We start from the raw sequence: 20,803 nt of genomic DNA on the forward strand, positions 1-20,803 counted from the left end.
CCCTGGGTGTCTGTGGGTGTCCCTGGGTGTCTCTGGGAGTGACCGGGTGCCACTGGGTCTCTCTGGGTGTCCCTGCGTGTCTCTGGGTGTGACCGGGTGCCACTGGGTCTCTCTGGGTGTCTCTGGGTGTGACCGGGTGTCACTGGGTCTCTCTGGGTGTCCCTGGTTGTCCCTGGGTGTGACAGGGTGCCACTGGGTGTCCCTGGGTGAAGTTACCCCCCTGTGAATTGCCCCCTTTCCCGTATTCCCAGGTTCCTGATAAACATTACGAGGACATCGACAGGATCCGAAGGCGGAAGCTGAATGTCCGGGAGGTGGCAGGAGGAGCTGCTGACGCTCTCCCTCTCGACAGGATGGAAGATCGACCGGGATCGGCCTCGTTACCGCCAACACCGACCTCTGACCCCGTGCCCACACAGGCTGCCCGTCCCGGGGCAGTGGAAGTGGGTGTGAGGGTTACACGGGGGATTGCCACCTACCAGGAGGTGAGGACCCACTGGGTGTCTCTGAGAATCTCTGGGTGTGGCTGGGTGCAACTGGGTGTCTCTGGGTGTCCCTGGGTCTCTCTGGGTGGTGGTGGGTGTGACTGGGTGTCCCTGGGTGTCTCTGGGTGTGACTGGGTGTCTCTGAGTGTCCCTGGGTCTCTCCGGGTGTCTCTTGGGTGTCCCTGGGTCTCTCTGGCTGTCTCTGGCTGTCCCTGGGTCTCTCTGGGTGTCCCTGGGTGTCTCAGGGTGTCACTGGGTCTCTCTGGCTCTCCATGGGTGTCCCTGGGTGTAACCGGGTGTCTCGGGGTCTCTCTGGGTGCCCCTGGGTGTAACTGGGTGTCCCTGGCTGTTACTGGGTGTCTCTGTTTGTCTCCGGGTGTAACTGGGTGTCCCTGGGTGCCAGTGGGTGTCCCTGGCTGTCACTGGGTGTCTCGGGGTCTTTCTGGATGTCCCTGGGTGTCTGCGGGTGTCCCTGACTGTTACTGGGTGTCTCTGTTTGTCTCCGGGTGTAACTGGGTGTCCCTGGATGTCTCTGGGTGTCATTGGGTGTCACTGGGTGTCCTTGGGTGTTTCTGGCTTTCTCTGGGTGTGACTGGGTGTCTCTGGGTCTCTCTGGGTGTCCCTGGGGTACCTGGTTTCTCTGGCTGTCTCTGGCTGTCCCTGGGTGTCTCTGGCTGTCACTGGATGTCTCTCGGTGTCCCTGGATATATCAGGGTGTAACTTGGTGTCCCTGTGTGTAACTGGGTGTCTCTGGGTGTGACCAGGTGTCACTGGGTCTCTTTGGGTGTCCCTGGGTGTCTCTGGGTGTCCCTGGGTGTCTCTGGGTGTGACCGGGTGCCACTGGGTCTCTCTGGGTGTCTCTGGGTGTGACCGGGTGTCACTGGGTCTCTCTGGGTGTCTCTGGATGTCCCTGGGTGTCTCTGGGTGTGACCGGGTGTCACTGGGTCTCTCTGGGTGTCCCTGGTTGTCCCTGGGTATGACGGGGTGTCACTGGGTGTCCCTTGCTGTCCATGGGTCTCTCTGGGTGTCACTGGCTGTCCCTGGCTGTCCCTGGGTGTCCCTGGATGAAGTTGCCCCCCTGTGAATTGCCCCCTTTCCCGTATTCCCAGGTTCCTGATAAACATTACGAGGACATCGACAGGATCCGAAGGCGGAAGCTGAATGTCCGGGAGGTGGCGGGAGGAGCTGCTGACGCTCTCCCTCCCGACAGGATGGAAGATCGACCGGGATCGGCCTCGTTACCGCCAACACCGACTTCTGACCCCGTGCCCACACAGGCTGCCCGTCCCGGGGCAATGGCAGGGGGTGTGAGGGTTACACAGGACGATGCCACCTACCAGGAGGTGAGGACCCACTGGGTGTCTCTGAGAATCTCTGGGTGTGGCTGGGTGCAACTGAGTGTCTCTTGGTCTCTCTGGGTCTCTCTGGGTGGTGGTGGGTGTGACTGGGTGTCCCTGGGTATGACAGGGTGTCTCTGAGTGTCTCTGGGTGTGACTGGGTGTCTCTGGTTGTCCCTGGGTCTCTCTGGGTGTTTCTGGGTGTCTCAGGGTGTCACTGGGTCTCTCTGGCTGTCCCTGGGTGTAACTGGGTGTAACCGGGTGTCTCGGGGTCTCTCTGGGTGTCCCTGGGTGTAACTGGGTGTCCCTGGCTGTTACTGGGTGTCTCTGTTTGTCTGCGGGTGTAACTGGGTGTCCCTGGGTGTCAGTGGGTGTCCCTGGCTGTCACTGGGTGTCTTGGGGTCTCTCTGGGTGTCCCTGGGTGTCTGTGGGTGTCCCTGGGTGTCTCTGGGAGTGACCGGGTGCCACTGGGTCTCTCTGGGTGTCCCTGCGTGTCTCTGGGTGTGACCGGGTGCCACTGGGTCTCTCTGGGTGTCTCTGGGTGTGACCGGGTGTCACTGGGTCTCTCTGGGTGTCCCTGGTTGTCCCTGGGTGTGACGGGCTGCCACTGGGTGTCCCTGGGTGTCCCTGGGTGAAGTTACCCCCCTGTGAATTGCCCCCTTTCCCGTATTCCCAGGTTCCTGATAAACATTACGAGGACATCGACAGGATCCGAAGGCGGAAGCTGAATGTCCGGGAGGTGGCAGGAGGAGCTGCTGACGCACTCCCTCCCGACAGGATGGAAGATCGACCGGGATTGGCCTCGTTACCGCCAACACCGACCTCTGACCCCGTGCCCACACAGGCTGCCCGTCCCGGGGCAGTGGAAGTGGGTGTGAGGGTTACACGGGACAATGCCCCCTACCAGGAGGTGAGGACCCACTGGGTGTCTCTGAGAGTCTCTGGGTGTCCGTGGGTACGACTGGGTGTCTCTGGGTGTCCCTGGGTTTCTCTGAGTGGCAGTGGGTGTGACTGGGTGTCCCTGGGTGTGATGGGGTGTCTCTGGGTGTGACGGGGTGTCTCTGGGTGCCTCTTGGTGTTTCTAGGATGTGTCTGGTTGTCACTTGGTGTCTCTCGGTCTCTCTGGCTGTGTCTGGATGTCTCTGGGTATCCCTGGGTCTCTCTGGGTGTTTCTGAGCGTACCTGGGTGTCCCTGGGTGTCTCTCTCTGAGTGTGACTGGGTGTCCCTGGGTGTCTCTGGCTATCTCCGGGAGTCCCTGGGTGTCTCTGGCTATCTCTGGGTGTCCCTGGGGCTCTCTGGGTTTATCTGGGATTCCCACGTGCCTCTGGGTGTCTCTGGCAGTCTCTGAGTCACTGGGTGTCTCTGGCTTTCTCTGGGCATCTCTGGGTGTCCCTGGGTGTCTCTGGGCATCTCTCTCTGGGTATCTCTGGCTGTCCCTGCATGTCTCTGGGTGTCCCTGGGTCTCTCTGGGTGCCCCTGGGTCTCTCTGGTTGCCCCTGGGTGTCTCTGGGCGTAATTGGGTGTCACTGGGTGTCCCTGGGTGTGACGGGGTGTCGCTGGGTCTCTCTGGGTGTCACTGGCTGTCCCTGGCTGTCACTGGGAGTCACTGGGTGTCCCTGGGTGTCCCTGGGTGAACTTGCCCCCCTGTGAATTGCCCCCTTTCCCGTATTCCCAGGTTCCTGATAAACATTACGAGGACATCGACAGGATCCGTAGGCGGAAGCTGAATGTCCGGGAGGTGGCAGGAGGAGCTGCAGACGCTCTCCCTCCCGACAGGATGGAAGATCGACCGGGATCGGCCTCGTTACCGCCAACACCGACCTCTGACCCCGTGCCCACACAGGCTGCCCGTCCCGGGGCAATGGAAGGGGGTGTGAGGGTTACACAGGGCGATGCCACCTACCAGGATGTGAGGACCCACTGGGTGTCTCTGAGAGTCTCTGGGTGTGACTGGGTGTCTCTGGGTGTGATGGGGTGTCTCTGGGTGTCACTGAATGTCACTGGGTGTCTCTGACTGTCACTGGATATCTCTGGGTGTCCCTGGATGTATTAGGGTATAACTGGGTGTCCCTGGGTGTAACTGGGTGTCCCTGGGTCTCTCCAGGTGTCCCTGGGTGTCTTTGGGTGTCCACGGGTCTCTCTGCCAGTCCCTGTGTGTAACTGGGTGTCTCTGGGTGTGACCAGGTGCCACTGGATCTCTCTGGGTGTCTCTGGGTGTGACCGGGTGTCACTGGGTCTCTCTGGGTGTCCCTGGGTGTCTCTGGGTGTGACCGGGTGCCACTGGGTCTCTCTGGGTGTCTGTGGGTGTCCCTGGGTGTCTCTGGGTGTGACCGGGTGCCACTGGGTCTCTCTGGGTGTCCCTGGGTGTGACGGGGTGTCACTGGGTGTCCCTGGCTGTCCATGGGTGTCTCTGGGAGTCACTGGCTGTCCCTGGGTGTCCCTGGCTGTCACTGTGTGTGACTGGGTGTCCCTGGGTGAAGTTTCCCCCCTGTGAATTGCCCCCTTTCCCGTATTCCCAGGTTCCTGATAAACATTACGAGGACATCGACAGGATCCAAAGGCGGAAGCTGAATGTCCGGGAGGTGGCAGGAGGAGCTGCTGACGCTCTCCCTCCCGACAGGATGGACGATCGACCGGGATCGCCCTCATTACCGCCCACACCGACCTCTGACCCCGTGCCCACACAGCCTGCCCGTCCCGGGGCAGTGGAAGTGGGTGTGAGGGTTACACGGGACGATGCCCCCTACCAGGAGGTGAGGACCCACTGGGTGTCTCTGAAAGTCTCTGGGTGTCCCTGGGTACGACTGGGTGTCCCTGGGTTTCTCTGTGTGGCAGTGGGTGTGACTGGGCGTCCCTGGGTGTGATGGGGTGTCTCTGGGTGTGACGGGGTGTCCCTGGGTCTCTCTGGGTGGTGGTGTGTGTGACTGGGTGTCCCTGGGTGTGACAGGGTGTCACTGGGTGTCTCTGAATGTCACTGGGTGTCTCTGGGTGTTTCTAGGATATGTCTAGGTGTCTCTTGGTCTCTCTGGCTGTGTCTGGGTATCCCTGGGTCTCTCTGGGTGTAACTGGGTGTCCCTGGGTGTCTCTGGCTATCTCTGGGTCTCTCTGGGTGTCCCTGGGAGTCCCTGGGTGTCTCTGGGTGTCTCTGGGAGTCCTGGTGTCTCCGGCTGTCTCTGGGTGTCCCTGGGTCTCTCTGGGTGTCTCTGGGCATCCCTGAGTGTCTCTAGGTGTGACTAGGTGTCTCTGGGTGTCCTCAGGTCTCTCTGGATGTCCCAGGGTGTCCCTGTGTGCCTCTGGCTGTCCCTGAGTGTCCCTGGGTCTCTCTGGGCGTCTCTGGGAGTCCCTGGGTCTCTCTGGGTGTCACTGGGTGTCCCAGGGTGTCCTCGTGTGTCTCTGGGTATCACTGGGTGCCTCTGGCTGTCCCTGGGTGTTTCTGGCTTTCTCTGGGGGTGCCTGGGTGTCTCTGGGTCTCCCTGGGTGTCTCTGGGTGTCCCAATGTGTGCCTGGGTGTCTCTGGGTGTGACTGGGTGTCACCAGGTGTCTCTGGATGTCCCAGGCTGTCCCTGGGTGTCCCTGGGTGTGACTGGGTGCCACTGGGTCTCTCTGGCTGTCCCTGGGTCTCTCTGGCTGTTACTGGGTGTCACTCGGTGTCCCTGGGTGTGACTGGGTGCCACCGGGCCTCTCTGCATGTCCCTGGGTGTCTCTGGGTGTCTCTGGGTATCCCTGGGTCTCTCTGGGTGGCAGTGGGTGTGACTGGGTGTCTCTGGGTGTCCCTGGGCCTCTCTGGGTGTGACTGGGCATCTCTGGGTGTTTCCGGGTGTCCCTGGGTGCCTCTGGCTGTCCCTGGGTGTCTCTGGGTGTCCCTGGCTGTCTTGGGGCCTCTCTGAGTGTCACTGGGTGTGACCGGGTGTCCCTGGGTGTCTCTGGCTGTAACGGGGTGCCCCTGATTCTCTCTGGGTGTGACCGGGTCTCTCTGGCTGTCCATGGGTGTCCATGGGTGTGACCGGGTGCCACTGGGTCTCTCTCGGTGTCCCTGGGTGTTGCTGGGTGTATCTGGCTGTCCATGGGTGTCTCAGAGTGTCCCTGGGTGTAACTGGGTGTTTCTGGGTGTGACTGGGTGTCACTGAATGTCACTGGGTGTCTCTGGATGTTTCTAGGATGTCTCCAGGTGTCACATGGTGTCTCTGAGTCTCTCTGGTTGTCTTTGGGTCTCTCTGGGTGTTTCTGGGTGGCAGTGGGTGAAGCTGGGTATCCCTGGGTATCCCAGTGTGTCTCTGGGTGTCCCTGGGTGTCTCTGACTGTCTCTGGGTGTCTCTGGGTGTGACTGGGTGTCTCCTGGTCTCTATGGGTGTGGCTGGGTGTTCTGGGTGGTGGTGGGTGTGACTGGGCATCCCTGGGTATGATGGGGTGTCTCTGGGTGTCCCCGGGTGTCACTGGGTGTATCTGGGTGTTTCTAGGATGTCTCCAGGTGTCACATGGTGTCTCGGTTTCTCTGTCTCTGGGTGTCTCCGGGTGGCAGTGGCTGTCACTGGGAGTCACTGGGTGTCCCTGGGTGTCCCTGGGTGAAGTTGCCCCCCTGTGAATTGCCCCCTTTCCCGTATTCCCAGGTTCCTGATAAACATTACGAGGACATCGACAGGATCCGAAGGTGGAAGCTGAATGTCCGGGAGGTGGCAGGAGGAGCTGCTGACGCTCTCCCTCCCGACAGGATGGAAGATCGACCGGGATCGCCCTCATTACCGCCCACACCGACCTCTGACCCCGTGCCCACACAGGCTGCCCGTCCCGGGGCAATGCAAGGGGGTGTGAGGGTTACACAGGGCGATGCCACCTACCAGGAGGTGAGGACCCACTGGGTGTCTCTGAGAGTCTCTCGGTGTGACTGGGCGTCCCTGGGTCTCTCTGGGTGGCGGTGTGTGTGACTGGGTGTGACGGGGTGTCCCTGGGTGTGACGGGGTGTCTCTGGGAGACACTGGGAGTTATTGAGTGTGTAACAGTGAGGGGGAGGCTGTCACTGGGTCGCACTGGGAGTTATTGAGTGTGTAACAGTGAGGGGGAGGCTGTCACTGGGTCTCACTGGGAGACACTGGGAGTTATTGAGTGTGTAACAGAGATGGGGGGTTGACACTGGGTCGCACTGGGAGATACTGGGAGTTATTGAGTGTGTAACAGATACGGGGGGGCTGACACTGGGTCGCACTGGGAGATACTGGGAGTTATTGAGTGTGTAACAGATACGGGGGGGCTGACACTGGGTCGCACTGGGAGATACTGGGAGTTATTGAGTGTGTAACAGATACGGGGGGGCTGACACTGGGTCGCACTGGGAGATACTGGGAGTTATTGAGTGTGTAACAGATACGGGGGTGCTGACACTGGGTCTCACTGGGAGTTGCTGGGTGTCACTGAGCTTAAGGCAACTTCACAGACAGCTGTGGAGTGCCCCAGAGCTTCAGAGCAAACATCTCAGTGCCCCGAGAGCAATGGGCAGTGTCTCTTGTGGGGCCTGTGGCACTGGGAATGAGTGGGGGGGGGGGGGGGGTGCGGGAGGGTGGCAGGTTAGCTTGTCCAAGCTAATTTAGTGAAGGCCTCACGAGGCTCAGTGCGAACAACGAGGGGGATCTTTACTGTTTTGGACCTGGACAGAGGAAGCTGGCAGGGGGCACTAACCATCTTCCTTTGCCCCTTGGTAGCTCCCAGAAGGCCACGGCCTGGGGAGAAAGACTTCGACCAAGAGCCGGACCCCCACGGAGACGGAAGCCAGCCCCACCCTTAGCCAGGCAACTGCGGCCTACGCGAAGGTTAACAAAGCCAGGAGTCACGTCTACACAGAGCCTGCAGATAGGCCTGGCGTTTCCATGGAGATCACGCACACCTACTCAGATGCCCATCTCTACGCTGAGCCCAGTAACGGGATAATTTGTTACGCCCTGCCGAAGGACCGCCAGCTGAGGGCCACAGGCCGTGAGCTTCACCATGTCTACTCTGAGTTGGATTCCAAGCAGACCAGGCCGGGGAACCTCTACTGTCCCACCCCCACCAAGGGCAGCACGATGGCCCCTGACCTCTCGCGCCGCCAACCCGCTGAGGCTCCCCGTAGTGGAATGGTGCCCACCACCCCTCCCCGCTGGCTCCCCCGACCCCCACTCACGCCAGGCGCTGAGGCCGCCTACACCCAGCCTGTCCGGCACAGCCTCGGCCTCCCCACTGATCCTGACCGCTGGGGCCTCGCCCGTGACAAACTCGAACTGGACGATGACACTTACGGAGTTTTAGCCAGACTGGGCCCGAGCAGGCCGGAGCCTGATTCCAGGCCTGTCCCTGATCCCAGGCCTGTGCTGAGCAGGCCGGAGCCTGATCCCAGGCCTGTCCCAGATCCCAGGCCTATCCCGAACAGGCCTGAGCCAGAACCCAGGCCTGTCCTGAACAGGCCAGAACGAGATCCCAGGCCAATGTTGTGCAGGACGGAACAAGATCTGAGGCCTTTGCCAAGCTGGCCAGAGGCAGATCTGAAGCCAACCTTGAACAGGCCAGAACGAGACCCCAGGCCTGTTCCAAACAGGCCAGATCGAAGTCTGAAGCCTGCACTGACCATGTCGGAACTAGATCTGGGGACTGTCCAGAACAGGCTAGAACCAGAGCTAAAGCCTATGCCAAGCATGCCTGCACCACCTCCCAGACCTATCCCCAGCAAGCTGGAGCTAACCCCGAGGCCTGACCCCAGCAGGCCACAGCCAATACCAAGACCTCTTCCTAATAAGTCAGAACCAGGTCCAAAGCCTCTCCTGAGCAGGCCAGAACCAGGTCCAAAGCCTCTCCCCACCAGGCCAGAACCAGGTCCAAAGCCTCTCCTGAGCAGGCCAGAACCAGGTCCAAAGCCTCTCCTGAGCAGGCCAGAACTAGATCCATGGCCTCTCCCTTGCAGAGCAGAACTAGATCCAAGGCCTCTCCCAAGCAGGCCCAAACCAGATCCAAGGCTTCTCCCCAGCAGACCAGAACTAGATCCGAGACCTCTCCCCAGCAGAGCAGAACTAGATCCAAGGTCTCTCCCAAGCAGGCCTGAACCAGATCTGAGGCCTCTCCCAAGCAGGCCTGAACCAGATCTGAGGCCTCTCCCGTGCAGGCCCAAACCAGATCTGAGGCCTTTCCCTGGCAGGCCGGAACTAGATCCGAGGCCTTTCCCTTGGAGGCTGGAACCAGACCCGAGGCCTCTCCCAAGCAGGCCCGAACCAGATCCGAGGCCTCTCCCCAGCAGGCCGGAACCAGATCTGAGGCCACTCCTGAGCAGGCCCGAACCAGATCCGAGGCCTCTCCCCAGCAGGCCTGAACCAGATCCGAGGCCTCTCCCCAGCAGGCCGGAACCAGATCTGAGGCCTCTCCCGAGCAGGCCTGAACCAGATCCAAGGCCTCTCCCCAGCAGGCCCGAACCAGACCCAAGGCCTCTCCCCAGCAGGCCGGAACTAGATCCGAGGCCTCTCCCTGACAAGCCGGAACCAGGTCTGAATTCTGTCCCTGGCAGGCCCGAACCAGCATCGCAGTCTGTTCACATTGCACCCGCAGCGGCCTTTCGCCAGGTGGACAGCATCTATGAACAGCTCCCTGAGGAATTTCTGAGACCACCACCCTACGTACCAAACAGATCCGGATACAGGAGGGTAAGGATGAAGCTCCACTCTCCATCCTCCTGGTGCTAAATGTTTTCCCGAGTCAGGGCACTTTGGGCGCGGGAAGGGGTTGGGGGGCAAATTATCACCGAGGCTACCCTCAGTTTAACTTGGATGTTTGGGGTGGAGATGGAGGTTACCTTGCCCGCTCCCCTCTTGGATCTTGGGATCATCACGGGGAGGGAGTGCTACGCTGAGGCCTAATATGACCATGAAGCCTGGGAGAGAGTATGCTTGGCATTCGGTAACCATCACTCTGGCCTCAAGGGGAGAGAGAGAGAGATATGCTACACTGAGGCCTAGTGTAGGCCATGAAGCCTGGGAGAGAGTATGCTTGGCGTTCGGTAATGGTCACTCTGGCCTCAAGGGGAGAGAGAGAGAGAGTGAGCCATGCTACACGCTACACTGAGGCCTAGTGTAGGCCACGAGCCCTGGGGTGAGTGTTGAGCTACAATTAGGTCGAGTGTGGCTCATGAGACCTGAGAAGGGAATGTGTGCTCCGACAAGGCCTGGTAAAGCCCAGGAAGCCTGATGAGGGGTTACGTGGAGCTCAATGCTACGCCTTGGCCTAAAGGAGGAAGACTTTGGCCATGCGAGGGGTGGGGGCGGGTGAGGGTACCAGCAGTGTCAGTGACCACTAATTCCCGCCTCCGTCAGGGCTCACAACATGGATGTGCACATGAAAAATAAAAAGGCTGAATGCTACGACTGTTCTTGGCTGGTCTGAGACAAACAAACAATGGCGTAAGAGGAAGCAACTCCCTATTGACTGAGAAGTTTGTGGCTTTTAGGACTTCTAGAGTGGCCCCAGTAGGCCCAGCAACGCAGTGTGTCATGCCCAATGCTACACTGAGGCCTACTGCAGCAGTTGATGCCTGGGGTGCTGCGCGGGGAAGGAGTGAAATGTTTCACCCCCTCCACAGGTCCAAGCTGAAGCATACTACCAGCTAAGGGGCCTGGGGTGGGTATAAATGATCACCATTTCAAAGCCACACTTGAGTCAGTTGGGGGAAGGGACTGAGAGACCCCCCGCTAGTAGACTGAGGCCTAGTGAGAGTTATGGGGCCTGGGGAGGGGATTGAGATCCCCCCTGCCCAGCCCCGGAACCACACTGAGGCCTAGTGAGAGTTATGGGGCCTGAGAAGGGGAGTGAGAGCCACCCCCCAGCCCTGGAACCACGCTGAGACCCAGTGAGAGTCCTGGGGCCTGGGGAGGGGAGTGAGACCCACCCCCCAGCCCCGGAACCACACTGAGGCCTGAAGGAGCAACACTAACAGAGTCCCTTTCTGGCCTCTTTCCAGGACCCCTGAGCGTCGCAGAGCCAGACCCCAGCTCATCGTCCCTGGGTAAGTGTGATTGTGGGTTTGCTCCTCAGGGCCTCAGGACCAATGCATTACACTGTGTAGCGTTAGAGTCAAAACAGCGCAGGTTCCTGGTGGGCCAGGAGCTCCAGAACCTTTAAACCTGGGGCGGGGGGCTCTGTGTGGAGCTACTCACAAGGAGCAAGGTGGAGGGTAGTCGAAAGGACAGTGTCTGGAGAGAGGCTCAGCTGCTTCGTAAAATCAGGGTAGAGACCGGGTCAGTCAGCTCGTCTGCAGGAGTTGCTCAGGGGCGTCTCCTCGACCCCAACTGTCTTCAGCAGCTTCAGCAATGACCCTCCCTCCATCACAAGGTCAGAGGTGGAGATGTTTGCACAGCATTCAGTGCTGTTCGAGGCTCCGCAGAAGCTGAAGCCGTCTGTGTCCAAATGCAACGAGATCTGGGCCGTGCAGAAAGTGCATGACACACACACCAGGCAATGACCATCTCCAACAAGAGAGAAGCTAATCTGCTGTTACCATCACTGAATCCCCCACTATCAACATCCTGGGGGGTTACCATTGACCAGGAACTCAATGGGACCCACTACACAAACACAGCGGCCACAAGAGCAGGTCAGAGGCTGGGAATCCTGCAGCGAGTGACTCCCCTCCCACCCCCCCGACTCTCCCAAAGCTCTGTCCCACCATCAACAAGGAACAAGGCAGGAGTGTGAGGGAATACAACCTCCTCCCGATTTGCCCCGGATGGGGGCAGCTCCGACAAACACTCGAGAAGCTCCACACTGTCCAGGGACAAAGCAGCGAACCCCACCCCCCCACCCACCTTGGATTGGCATCACATTCACAAGCCCCCGCTCCCTCTGCCCCACCCCCACCGATGCTCAGTCGCAGCAGTGTGTACCAACTACAGCGTCTCCCCAAGTCAGCACCCTCCAAACCCGGGACCCCTACCCCCTGGAAGGGCAGCAGGTACAGGGGAACACCGCCCCCCCCCACTCATTCCCCTCCGAGCCCCCCACACACGGCCCCCGACTTGGAAATATATCGGCCGCTCCTTCAGGGTCAGAATCGCTCCCCTGTCTCCCCTTTCCCCAGATCGGCCTTATCAAGGGCACTGCTCTCTGCTCTGACGGTAGGTACGACTGCCCGTGGGGCAGACCCTGCTTTCAAGATGGGGGCAGGCTGGCACTGGGAAAGGGAAGGGTTGGGAAGGCGTCTGGGAGCTTGTCAATGTCACTAGCCTATGGCCAACTAATCATCATGGCAGCCGGGTATGTGATGCCAAGGGGTTATCCTCCCCACCCATCCCTTCGCCTCGACACCCACTTCATCCCCTGGGTGGGGTGGGGACATCGCTGACGCTATTCCGCTGTCTGGTGGTGTCCTGGGAAGGCAGGGATTTCAGCGCTCCCCCCTCCCTGAGTGAGACAGACCCTGCATCTCGATTACCATCACCGGTCGGGGATCATTGACCCCAGCCCTGGGTCACGCCCCAAACCGGGAAACAGCTAGACAGGGTCACGTTTAACTCTGAGGGAGACCAGCGCCCCTCCAGCGCCATCCCCTCCCTCCCCCACCCGCTGCTGCCATCCCTTGGGGATGGGTCAATAGGTGGCAGATGGGGGTGCGTGGGGGTTGGTGGTCGGTGCCACTGATGGGGGTTGGGAACCTGGGTTGAGAGAGCGAGCCAAAACCTCCGACCCCCTCCCCCCCAACTGCGACCCACCCACACCAACCCGCTCCTCACACAGACCTTCCAGCTCCTACTGGCTGTAGGGGAAGGCGGGCGCAGAACAGCTGCTCCCACTGCCGCTGCCTCGTTCCTGCCCACACCTGCCCCCACCACTGCCCACCCGCCACCTACATTGACCCAGATACAGACAAGTGTGTTACACAGATACTCTCCGCACTGAGGTGGGGGGGTGGGGGGGGGGGGGAGCTGGTATTGGGGCTTTCAGACAGTCTGGAGCCTGGGCACAGCAGGCCGCATTTGCCCACACCTCGGCCACACCTTGCCCCATGTGGGAGGTTGTGTGTGTGTGTGGGGTCGGGGGCTGAGGTTGGGGTCGGGGGGCGGCGCGCAGCTTTGACCAGGAATGCCACGTACAGCTCGATAGACACCTCGAGAGTCCCGGCCTCCGATCTCCGTTACCAACCTCCCACCCCCACCGCCAACCCCCCCCACCCCAGCCCAACCCTCTCACCGGGTAATGACCTCTACTCAAGGCCACCCAGTTCTATCAAGACTCCCCCCCCCACCCCAGACCACACCCGGTCACGGGGTGTCAGGAGCGAACATGGCACTGATGATGGGGCGAAGCTGAGGGGGTGGGGGGGGTGGGGCGCCCTAACTGCAGTGTGTGAAGGTCACTGGGCTGGTGTGTGTCCATTCCCCCCCCCCCCATCTAACCAGGGTGTGCTCCGGGGATATCGGACCCCACAATCCAACCCAGCATCAGGGGCTAGTCTCAGGGATGGTGACCGTGACAACATCATCCATTGGGATAAACTAACCCCATCGGGGGGTCACTGACAGGGGGGAGGAAACCTGTCAGCCACACCCCGGGTCTGGGTCTACACGTGACTCCACTCCCTCTCTCTCTCACACACACACACACGCACAGGCACACACACACACAGGCACATACACTCTCACATGCACTGACACACAGGCACACACACTCTCACACGCACACACACACACACACACACTCTCACACGCGCACACACACTCACACACAGACACACACACAGACAGACACACACACATTCTCTCTCTCTCACACACACACACACACGCACTGACACAGACACACACGCGCAGACACACATACACACACATACTCTCACATGCACACACTGTCACACACGCGCGCGCACACACACACACACACACAAATGCACTAACATGCACACACACTCTCTCGCGCACACACACACGCACACTCGTTCCCACTCTCTCTCTCACACACATACACACTCTCACATGCACACACACAGACAGACACATACACTCATGTGCACACAGACACGCGCACACTCACCTGCACACACTCACTCACCTGCACGCACACTCACACATGCACACATACTCACCAGCACACACACTCACCAGCGCACACTCACTCACCTGCACACACTAACACACACGCGCGCGCACATACACACGCACACACTCACCTACGCCTGCGCGCACATGGACACACATGCCCAACCCACACTCACCTATGGCTGTGCGTGCGTGCACACACACTCACCCACGCCTGCGCACGCACACACACACTCAACTACGCCTGCTCGTGTGCACGCACATGCACACACTCATCCACGCCTGCGTGCACACATACACACAGTCACCTACACCTGCATGAGCAGGGGCAGTCACAGACACACATGCACACACGCACGCACACACACACACGTCTACGTCTATGCATGCACACACATACTCACACACTCACCTACACATCCCACCTACACCTACACCTACACACACTCACCTACACTGACACACACTCACTCACATACACACACACTCACTCACCTACACCTGCACACACACTCATCTACACGCACACACTCAAATACACACACACTCACCTACACACACCTACACCTACACACACACACTCACCTACACCTACACACACACACTCACCTGCACACACACTCACCTTCACACACATACACCTACACCAACACACACACACTCACCTACACACACACTCACCTACACCTGCACACACACACACTCACCTACACCTACACCTACACCTACACACACACACACACTTACCTGCACCCACACACTCACCTACACTGACACACACAAACTCACCTACACCTACACACACACACTCGCCTACACCCACACACTCACCTACACCTACTCACTCACCTACACCTACACACACACTCACCTAGACCTACACAAACCGACACTCACCTGCACACACACTCACCTACACACACACTCACCTACACCTACACACACTCACCTACACCGACACACACACTCACCTACACCTACACATACTCACCTACACTAACACACACACTCACCTACACACACTCACCTACACACACACACTCACCTACACACACACACACTCACCTACACTCACTTACACCTACACCTGCACACACACTCACTTACACACACTCACACACACCTACACCTACACACACCCACTCACCTACACACACACACTCACCTGCACACACACTCACCTTCAAACACATACACCTACACCAACACACACACACTCACCTACACCTACACACACACACACTCACCTGCATACACACACTCACCTACACCTACACACACACACTCACCTACACGTACACCTACACAAACTCGCCTACACCTACACACACACCTACACCCACACACTCACCTACACACACACACTCACCTACACCTACTCACTCACCTACACCTACACACACACTCACCTACACACACACACACCTACACCTCACACACTCACTCACCTACACCTACACACACTCACTCACCTACACCTACACATACACACTCACCTACACCTACACACACACACTCACCTGCACACACACTCACCTTCACACACATACACCTACACCAACACACACACACACTCACCTACACACACACACACTCACCTACACACACACTCACCTACACCTACACATACACACTCACCTACACCTACACACACACACTCACCTGCACACACACTCACCTACACCAACACACACTCACTCACCTACACCTACACATACACACTCACCTACACCTACACACACACACTCACCTGCACACACACTCACCTTCACACACATACACCTACACCAACACACACACACTCACCTACACACACACTCACCTACACCTGCACACACACACACTCACCTACACCTACACCTACACACACACACACACTTACCTGCACCCACACACTCACCTACACTGACACACACAAACTCACCTACACCTACACACACACACTCGCCTACACCTACACACACTCACCTACACCCACACACTCACCTACACACACACACACTCACCTACACCTACTCACTCACCTACACCTACACACACACTCACCTAGACCTACACAAACCGACACTCACCTGCACACACACTCACCTGCACACACACTCACCTACACACACACTCACCTATACCTACACACACTCACCTACACCTACACACACACTCACCTACACCTACACATACTCACCTACACCAACACACACACTCACCTACACCTGCACACACACACACACTCACCTACACCTACACACACACTCACATACACAGACTCACCTACACACACACACTCACCTACACACACCCACACACTCACTTACACCTACACCTGCACACACACTCACTTACACACACACTCACTTACACACACACACACACACACCTACACCTACACACACCCACTCACCTACACCCACACACTCACCTACACACACACACACTCACCTGCACACACACTCACCTTCAAACACATACACCTACACCAACACACACACACTCACCTACACACACACTCACCTACACCTACACACACACACACTCACCTACACCTACACACACACACACTCACCTGCACACACACACTCACCTACACCTACACACACACACTCACCTACACAAACTCGCCTACACCTACACACACACACCTACACCCACACACTCACCTACACACACACACTCACCTACACCTACTCACTCACCTACACCTACACACACACTCACCTACACACACACACACCTACACCTACACACACACACCTACACACACACACTCACCTACACCTACACACACTCACTCACCTACACCTACACATACACACTCACCTACACCTACACGCACCGACACTCACCTGCACACACACTCACCTACACACACACTCACCTACACCTACACACAGTCACCTACACCTGCATGAGCAGGGGCAGTCACAGACACACATGCACACACGCACGCACACACACACACGTCTACGTCTATGCATGCACACACATACTCACACACTCACCTACGCCTACACACATACCACCTACACACACCGACACCTACACACACACACTCACCTACACCTACACACACACTCACCTACACCTACACATACTCACCTACACCAACACACACACTCACCTACACCTGCACACACACACACTCACCTACACCTACACACACACTCACATACACACACACACTCACCTACACCTGCACACACACTCACCTACACTCACTTACACCTACACCTGCACACACACTCACTTACACACACACACACACCTACACCTACACACACCCACTCACCTACACCACACACTCACCTACACACACACACACACTCACCTACACACACACACACTCACCTGCACACACACACACTCACCTTCAAACACATACACCTACACCAACACACACACACTCACCTACACACACACTCACCTACACCTACACACACACACACTCACCTACACCTACACACACACACACTCACCTGTACACACACACACTCACCTACACCTGCACACACACTCACATACACTCACTTACACACACCTACACCTACACACACCCACTCACCTACACCCACACACTCACCTACACCTACACACACACACACTCACCTACACACACACACACCTATACCTACACACACACACCTACACCTACACACACACACCTACACGCACTCACACACACAAAATCACCAACACACACACACTCACACTCACCTACACACACACTCACCTACACCTATACGCACACACTCACCTTCACACACACACACACCGACACACACCTACACACTCACCTACCCACACACACCTACACCTACACACACTCACCTACACGTACACACACACACTCACCTACACCTGCACACACACTCACCTACACACACAATCACCTACACACACACTCACCTACACCTACACACTCACCTACACACACACACCTATACGTACACACACACACTCACCTACACACACACACACCTACACAAGAACACACACCTATACACACCTACACCTACACACACACTCACCTACCCACACTCACCTACACCTACACATACCTACACACACACTCACCTACACCTACACACACACACTGACCTACACCTGCATACACACAGACACACTCACCTACATGTACCCACTCCACTACAGCTACACACACTCACCTACACTTACACACACACTCACTCGCCTACACCTACACGCACACACTCACCTACACCTGCACACACACTCACCTACACACATACACTCACCAACACAAACACCTACACCTACACACTCACCTACACCTACACACACTCACCTACACCTACACACAAACACTCAGCTACACACACACACACTCACCTACACCTACACACACAGACACTCACCTGCACACACACTCACCTTCACACTCACCTACACCTACACACACTCACCGACACACACCTACACACACACTCACCTACACCTACACAGACACACTCACCTACACACACACTCAACTACACACACACACCTACACACACCTACACACATACCCCTACACACACACTCACCTACCCACACTCACCTACACCTACACACACACCTACCCACACACTCCTACACACACTCACCTACACCTACACATACACTGACCTACACCTGCACACACACAGACACACTCACCTACACCTACACACACACTCACCTACACACACACCTACCTACACACACACTCACCTTCACACACACTCACCTACACCTACACACACTCACCTACACACACACTCACATACACCTACACACACTCATCTACACCTACACAGACACACTCACCTACACACACACTCAACTACACACACACACCTACACCTACACACACCTACACCTACACACACACACACCTACCCACACTCACCTACACCTACACACACCTACATCTACACACACACCTACCCACACTCACCTACACCTACACACACACTCACCTACACACACACACTCACCTACACCTACACACACACTCACCTACACCTACACACACACACTCACCTACACACACACACACACACATACACCGACACCTACACACACACCTACCCACACACACCTACACCTACACACACTCACCTACACCTACACACACACACTCACCTACACCTGCACACACACTCACCTACACACACAATCACCTACACACACACTCACCTACACCTACACACTCACCTACACACACACACCTATACCTACACACACACACTCACCTACACACACACACACCTACACAAGAACACACACCTATACACACCTACACCTACACACACACTCACCTACCCACACTCACCTACACCTACACATACCTACACACACACTCACCTACACCTACACACACACTGACCTACACCTGCACACACACAGACACACTCACCTACATGTACCCACTCCACTACAGCTACACACACTCACCTACACTTACACACACACTCACTCGCCTACACCTACACGCACACACTCACCTACACCTGCACACACACTCACCTACACACATACACTCACCAACACAAACACCTACACCTACACACTCACCTACACCTACACACACTCACCTACACCTACACACAAACACTCAGCTACACACACACACACTCACCTACACCTACACACACGGACACTCACCTGCACACACACTCACCTTCACACTCACCTACACCTACACACACTCACCTACACACACCTACACACACACTCACCTACACCTACACAGACACACTCACCTACACACACACTCAACTACACACACACACCTACACACACCTACACACATACCCCTACACACACACTCACCTACCCACACTCACCTACACCTACACACACACCTACCCACACACTCCTACACACACTCACCTACACCTACACATACACTGACCTACACCTGCACACACACAGACACACTCACCTACACGTACACACACACACTCACCTACACACACACTCACCTACACACACACTCACCTACACACACACTCATCTACACCTACACACACTCACCTACACACACACTCACCTTCACCTACACACACTCATCTACACCTACACAGACACACTCACCTACACACACACTCAACTACACACACACACCTACACACACCTACACCTACACACACCTACACCTACACACACACACACATACACCTACACACACACTCACCTACCCACACTCACCTACACCTACACACACCTACATCTACACACACACCTACCCACACTCACCTACACCTACACACACACTCACCTACACACACACACTCACCTACACCTACACACACACTCACCTACACACACACACACACATACACCGACACCTACACACACACCTACCCACACACACCTACACCTACACACACTCACCTACACCTACACACACACACTCACCTACACCTGCACACACACACTCACCTGCACACACACTCACCTACACACACACTCACCTACACCTGCACACACACACACCTACACCTACACACACACACCTACCCACACTCACCTACACCTACACACACCTACACACACACTCACCTACACACATACACCCACCAACACACACCTACACCCACACACTCACCTACACCTACACACACTCACCTACACCTACACGCACAGGCACTCACCTACACACACATACACACCGACACACACCTACACCTACACGCACACACACCTACACACTCAGCTACGCACACTCACCTACCCACACACACCTACACCTACACACACACACTCACCTACACACACACACACACACACACACACACACACACACACACACACACACACACACACACACACAGACACCTACACACACACACCTACACACTCACCTACCCACACACACCTACACCTACACACACTCACCTACACCTGCACACACACTCACCTACACACACACTCACCTACACACACACACTCACCTACACCTACACA

At 57.0% G+C, this 20,803-nt stretch overlaps 1 protein-coding gene across 1 annotated transcript in view; it reads left to right on the forward strand.

The window, feature by feature from the left end:
- The window catches only part of LOC132207453 (uncharacterized), a 47,193-nt gene extending 36,244 nt beyond the window's left edge, over positions 1 to 10,949 (forward strand). The window contains exons 14-21 of the mRNA XM_059642989.1: positions 252 to 485; positions 1,595 to 1,828; positions 2,499 to 2,732; positions 3,499 to 3,732; positions 4,343 to 4,576; positions 6,431 to 6,664; positions 7,517 to 9,478; positions 10,863 to 10,949. Coding sequence (XP_059498972.1) covers positions 252 to 485; positions 1,595 to 1,828; positions 2,499 to 2,732; positions 3,499 to 3,732; positions 4,343 to 4,576; positions 6,431 to 6,664; positions 7,517 to 9,478; positions 10,863 to 10,949 — 3,453 coding nt within the window. The remainder of the gene's footprint in view (positions 1 to 251; positions 486 to 1,594; positions 1,829 to 2,498; positions 2,733 to 3,498; positions 3,733 to 4,342; positions 4,577 to 6,430; positions 6,665 to 7,516; positions 9,479 to 10,862) is intronic.
- The last annotated feature ends 9,854 nt before the right edge of the window (positions 10,950 to 20,803 follow it).

Source organism: Stegostoma tigrinum, chromosome 47 (assembly GCF_030684315.1).
Source record: "Stegostoma tigrinum isolate sSteTig4 chromosome 47, sSteTig4.hap1, whole genome shotgun sequence".
NCBI classification, from domain to species: domain Eukaryota; kingdom Metazoa; phylum Chordata; class Chondrichthyes; order Orectolobiformes; family Stegostomatidae; genus Stegostoma; species Stegostoma tigrinum.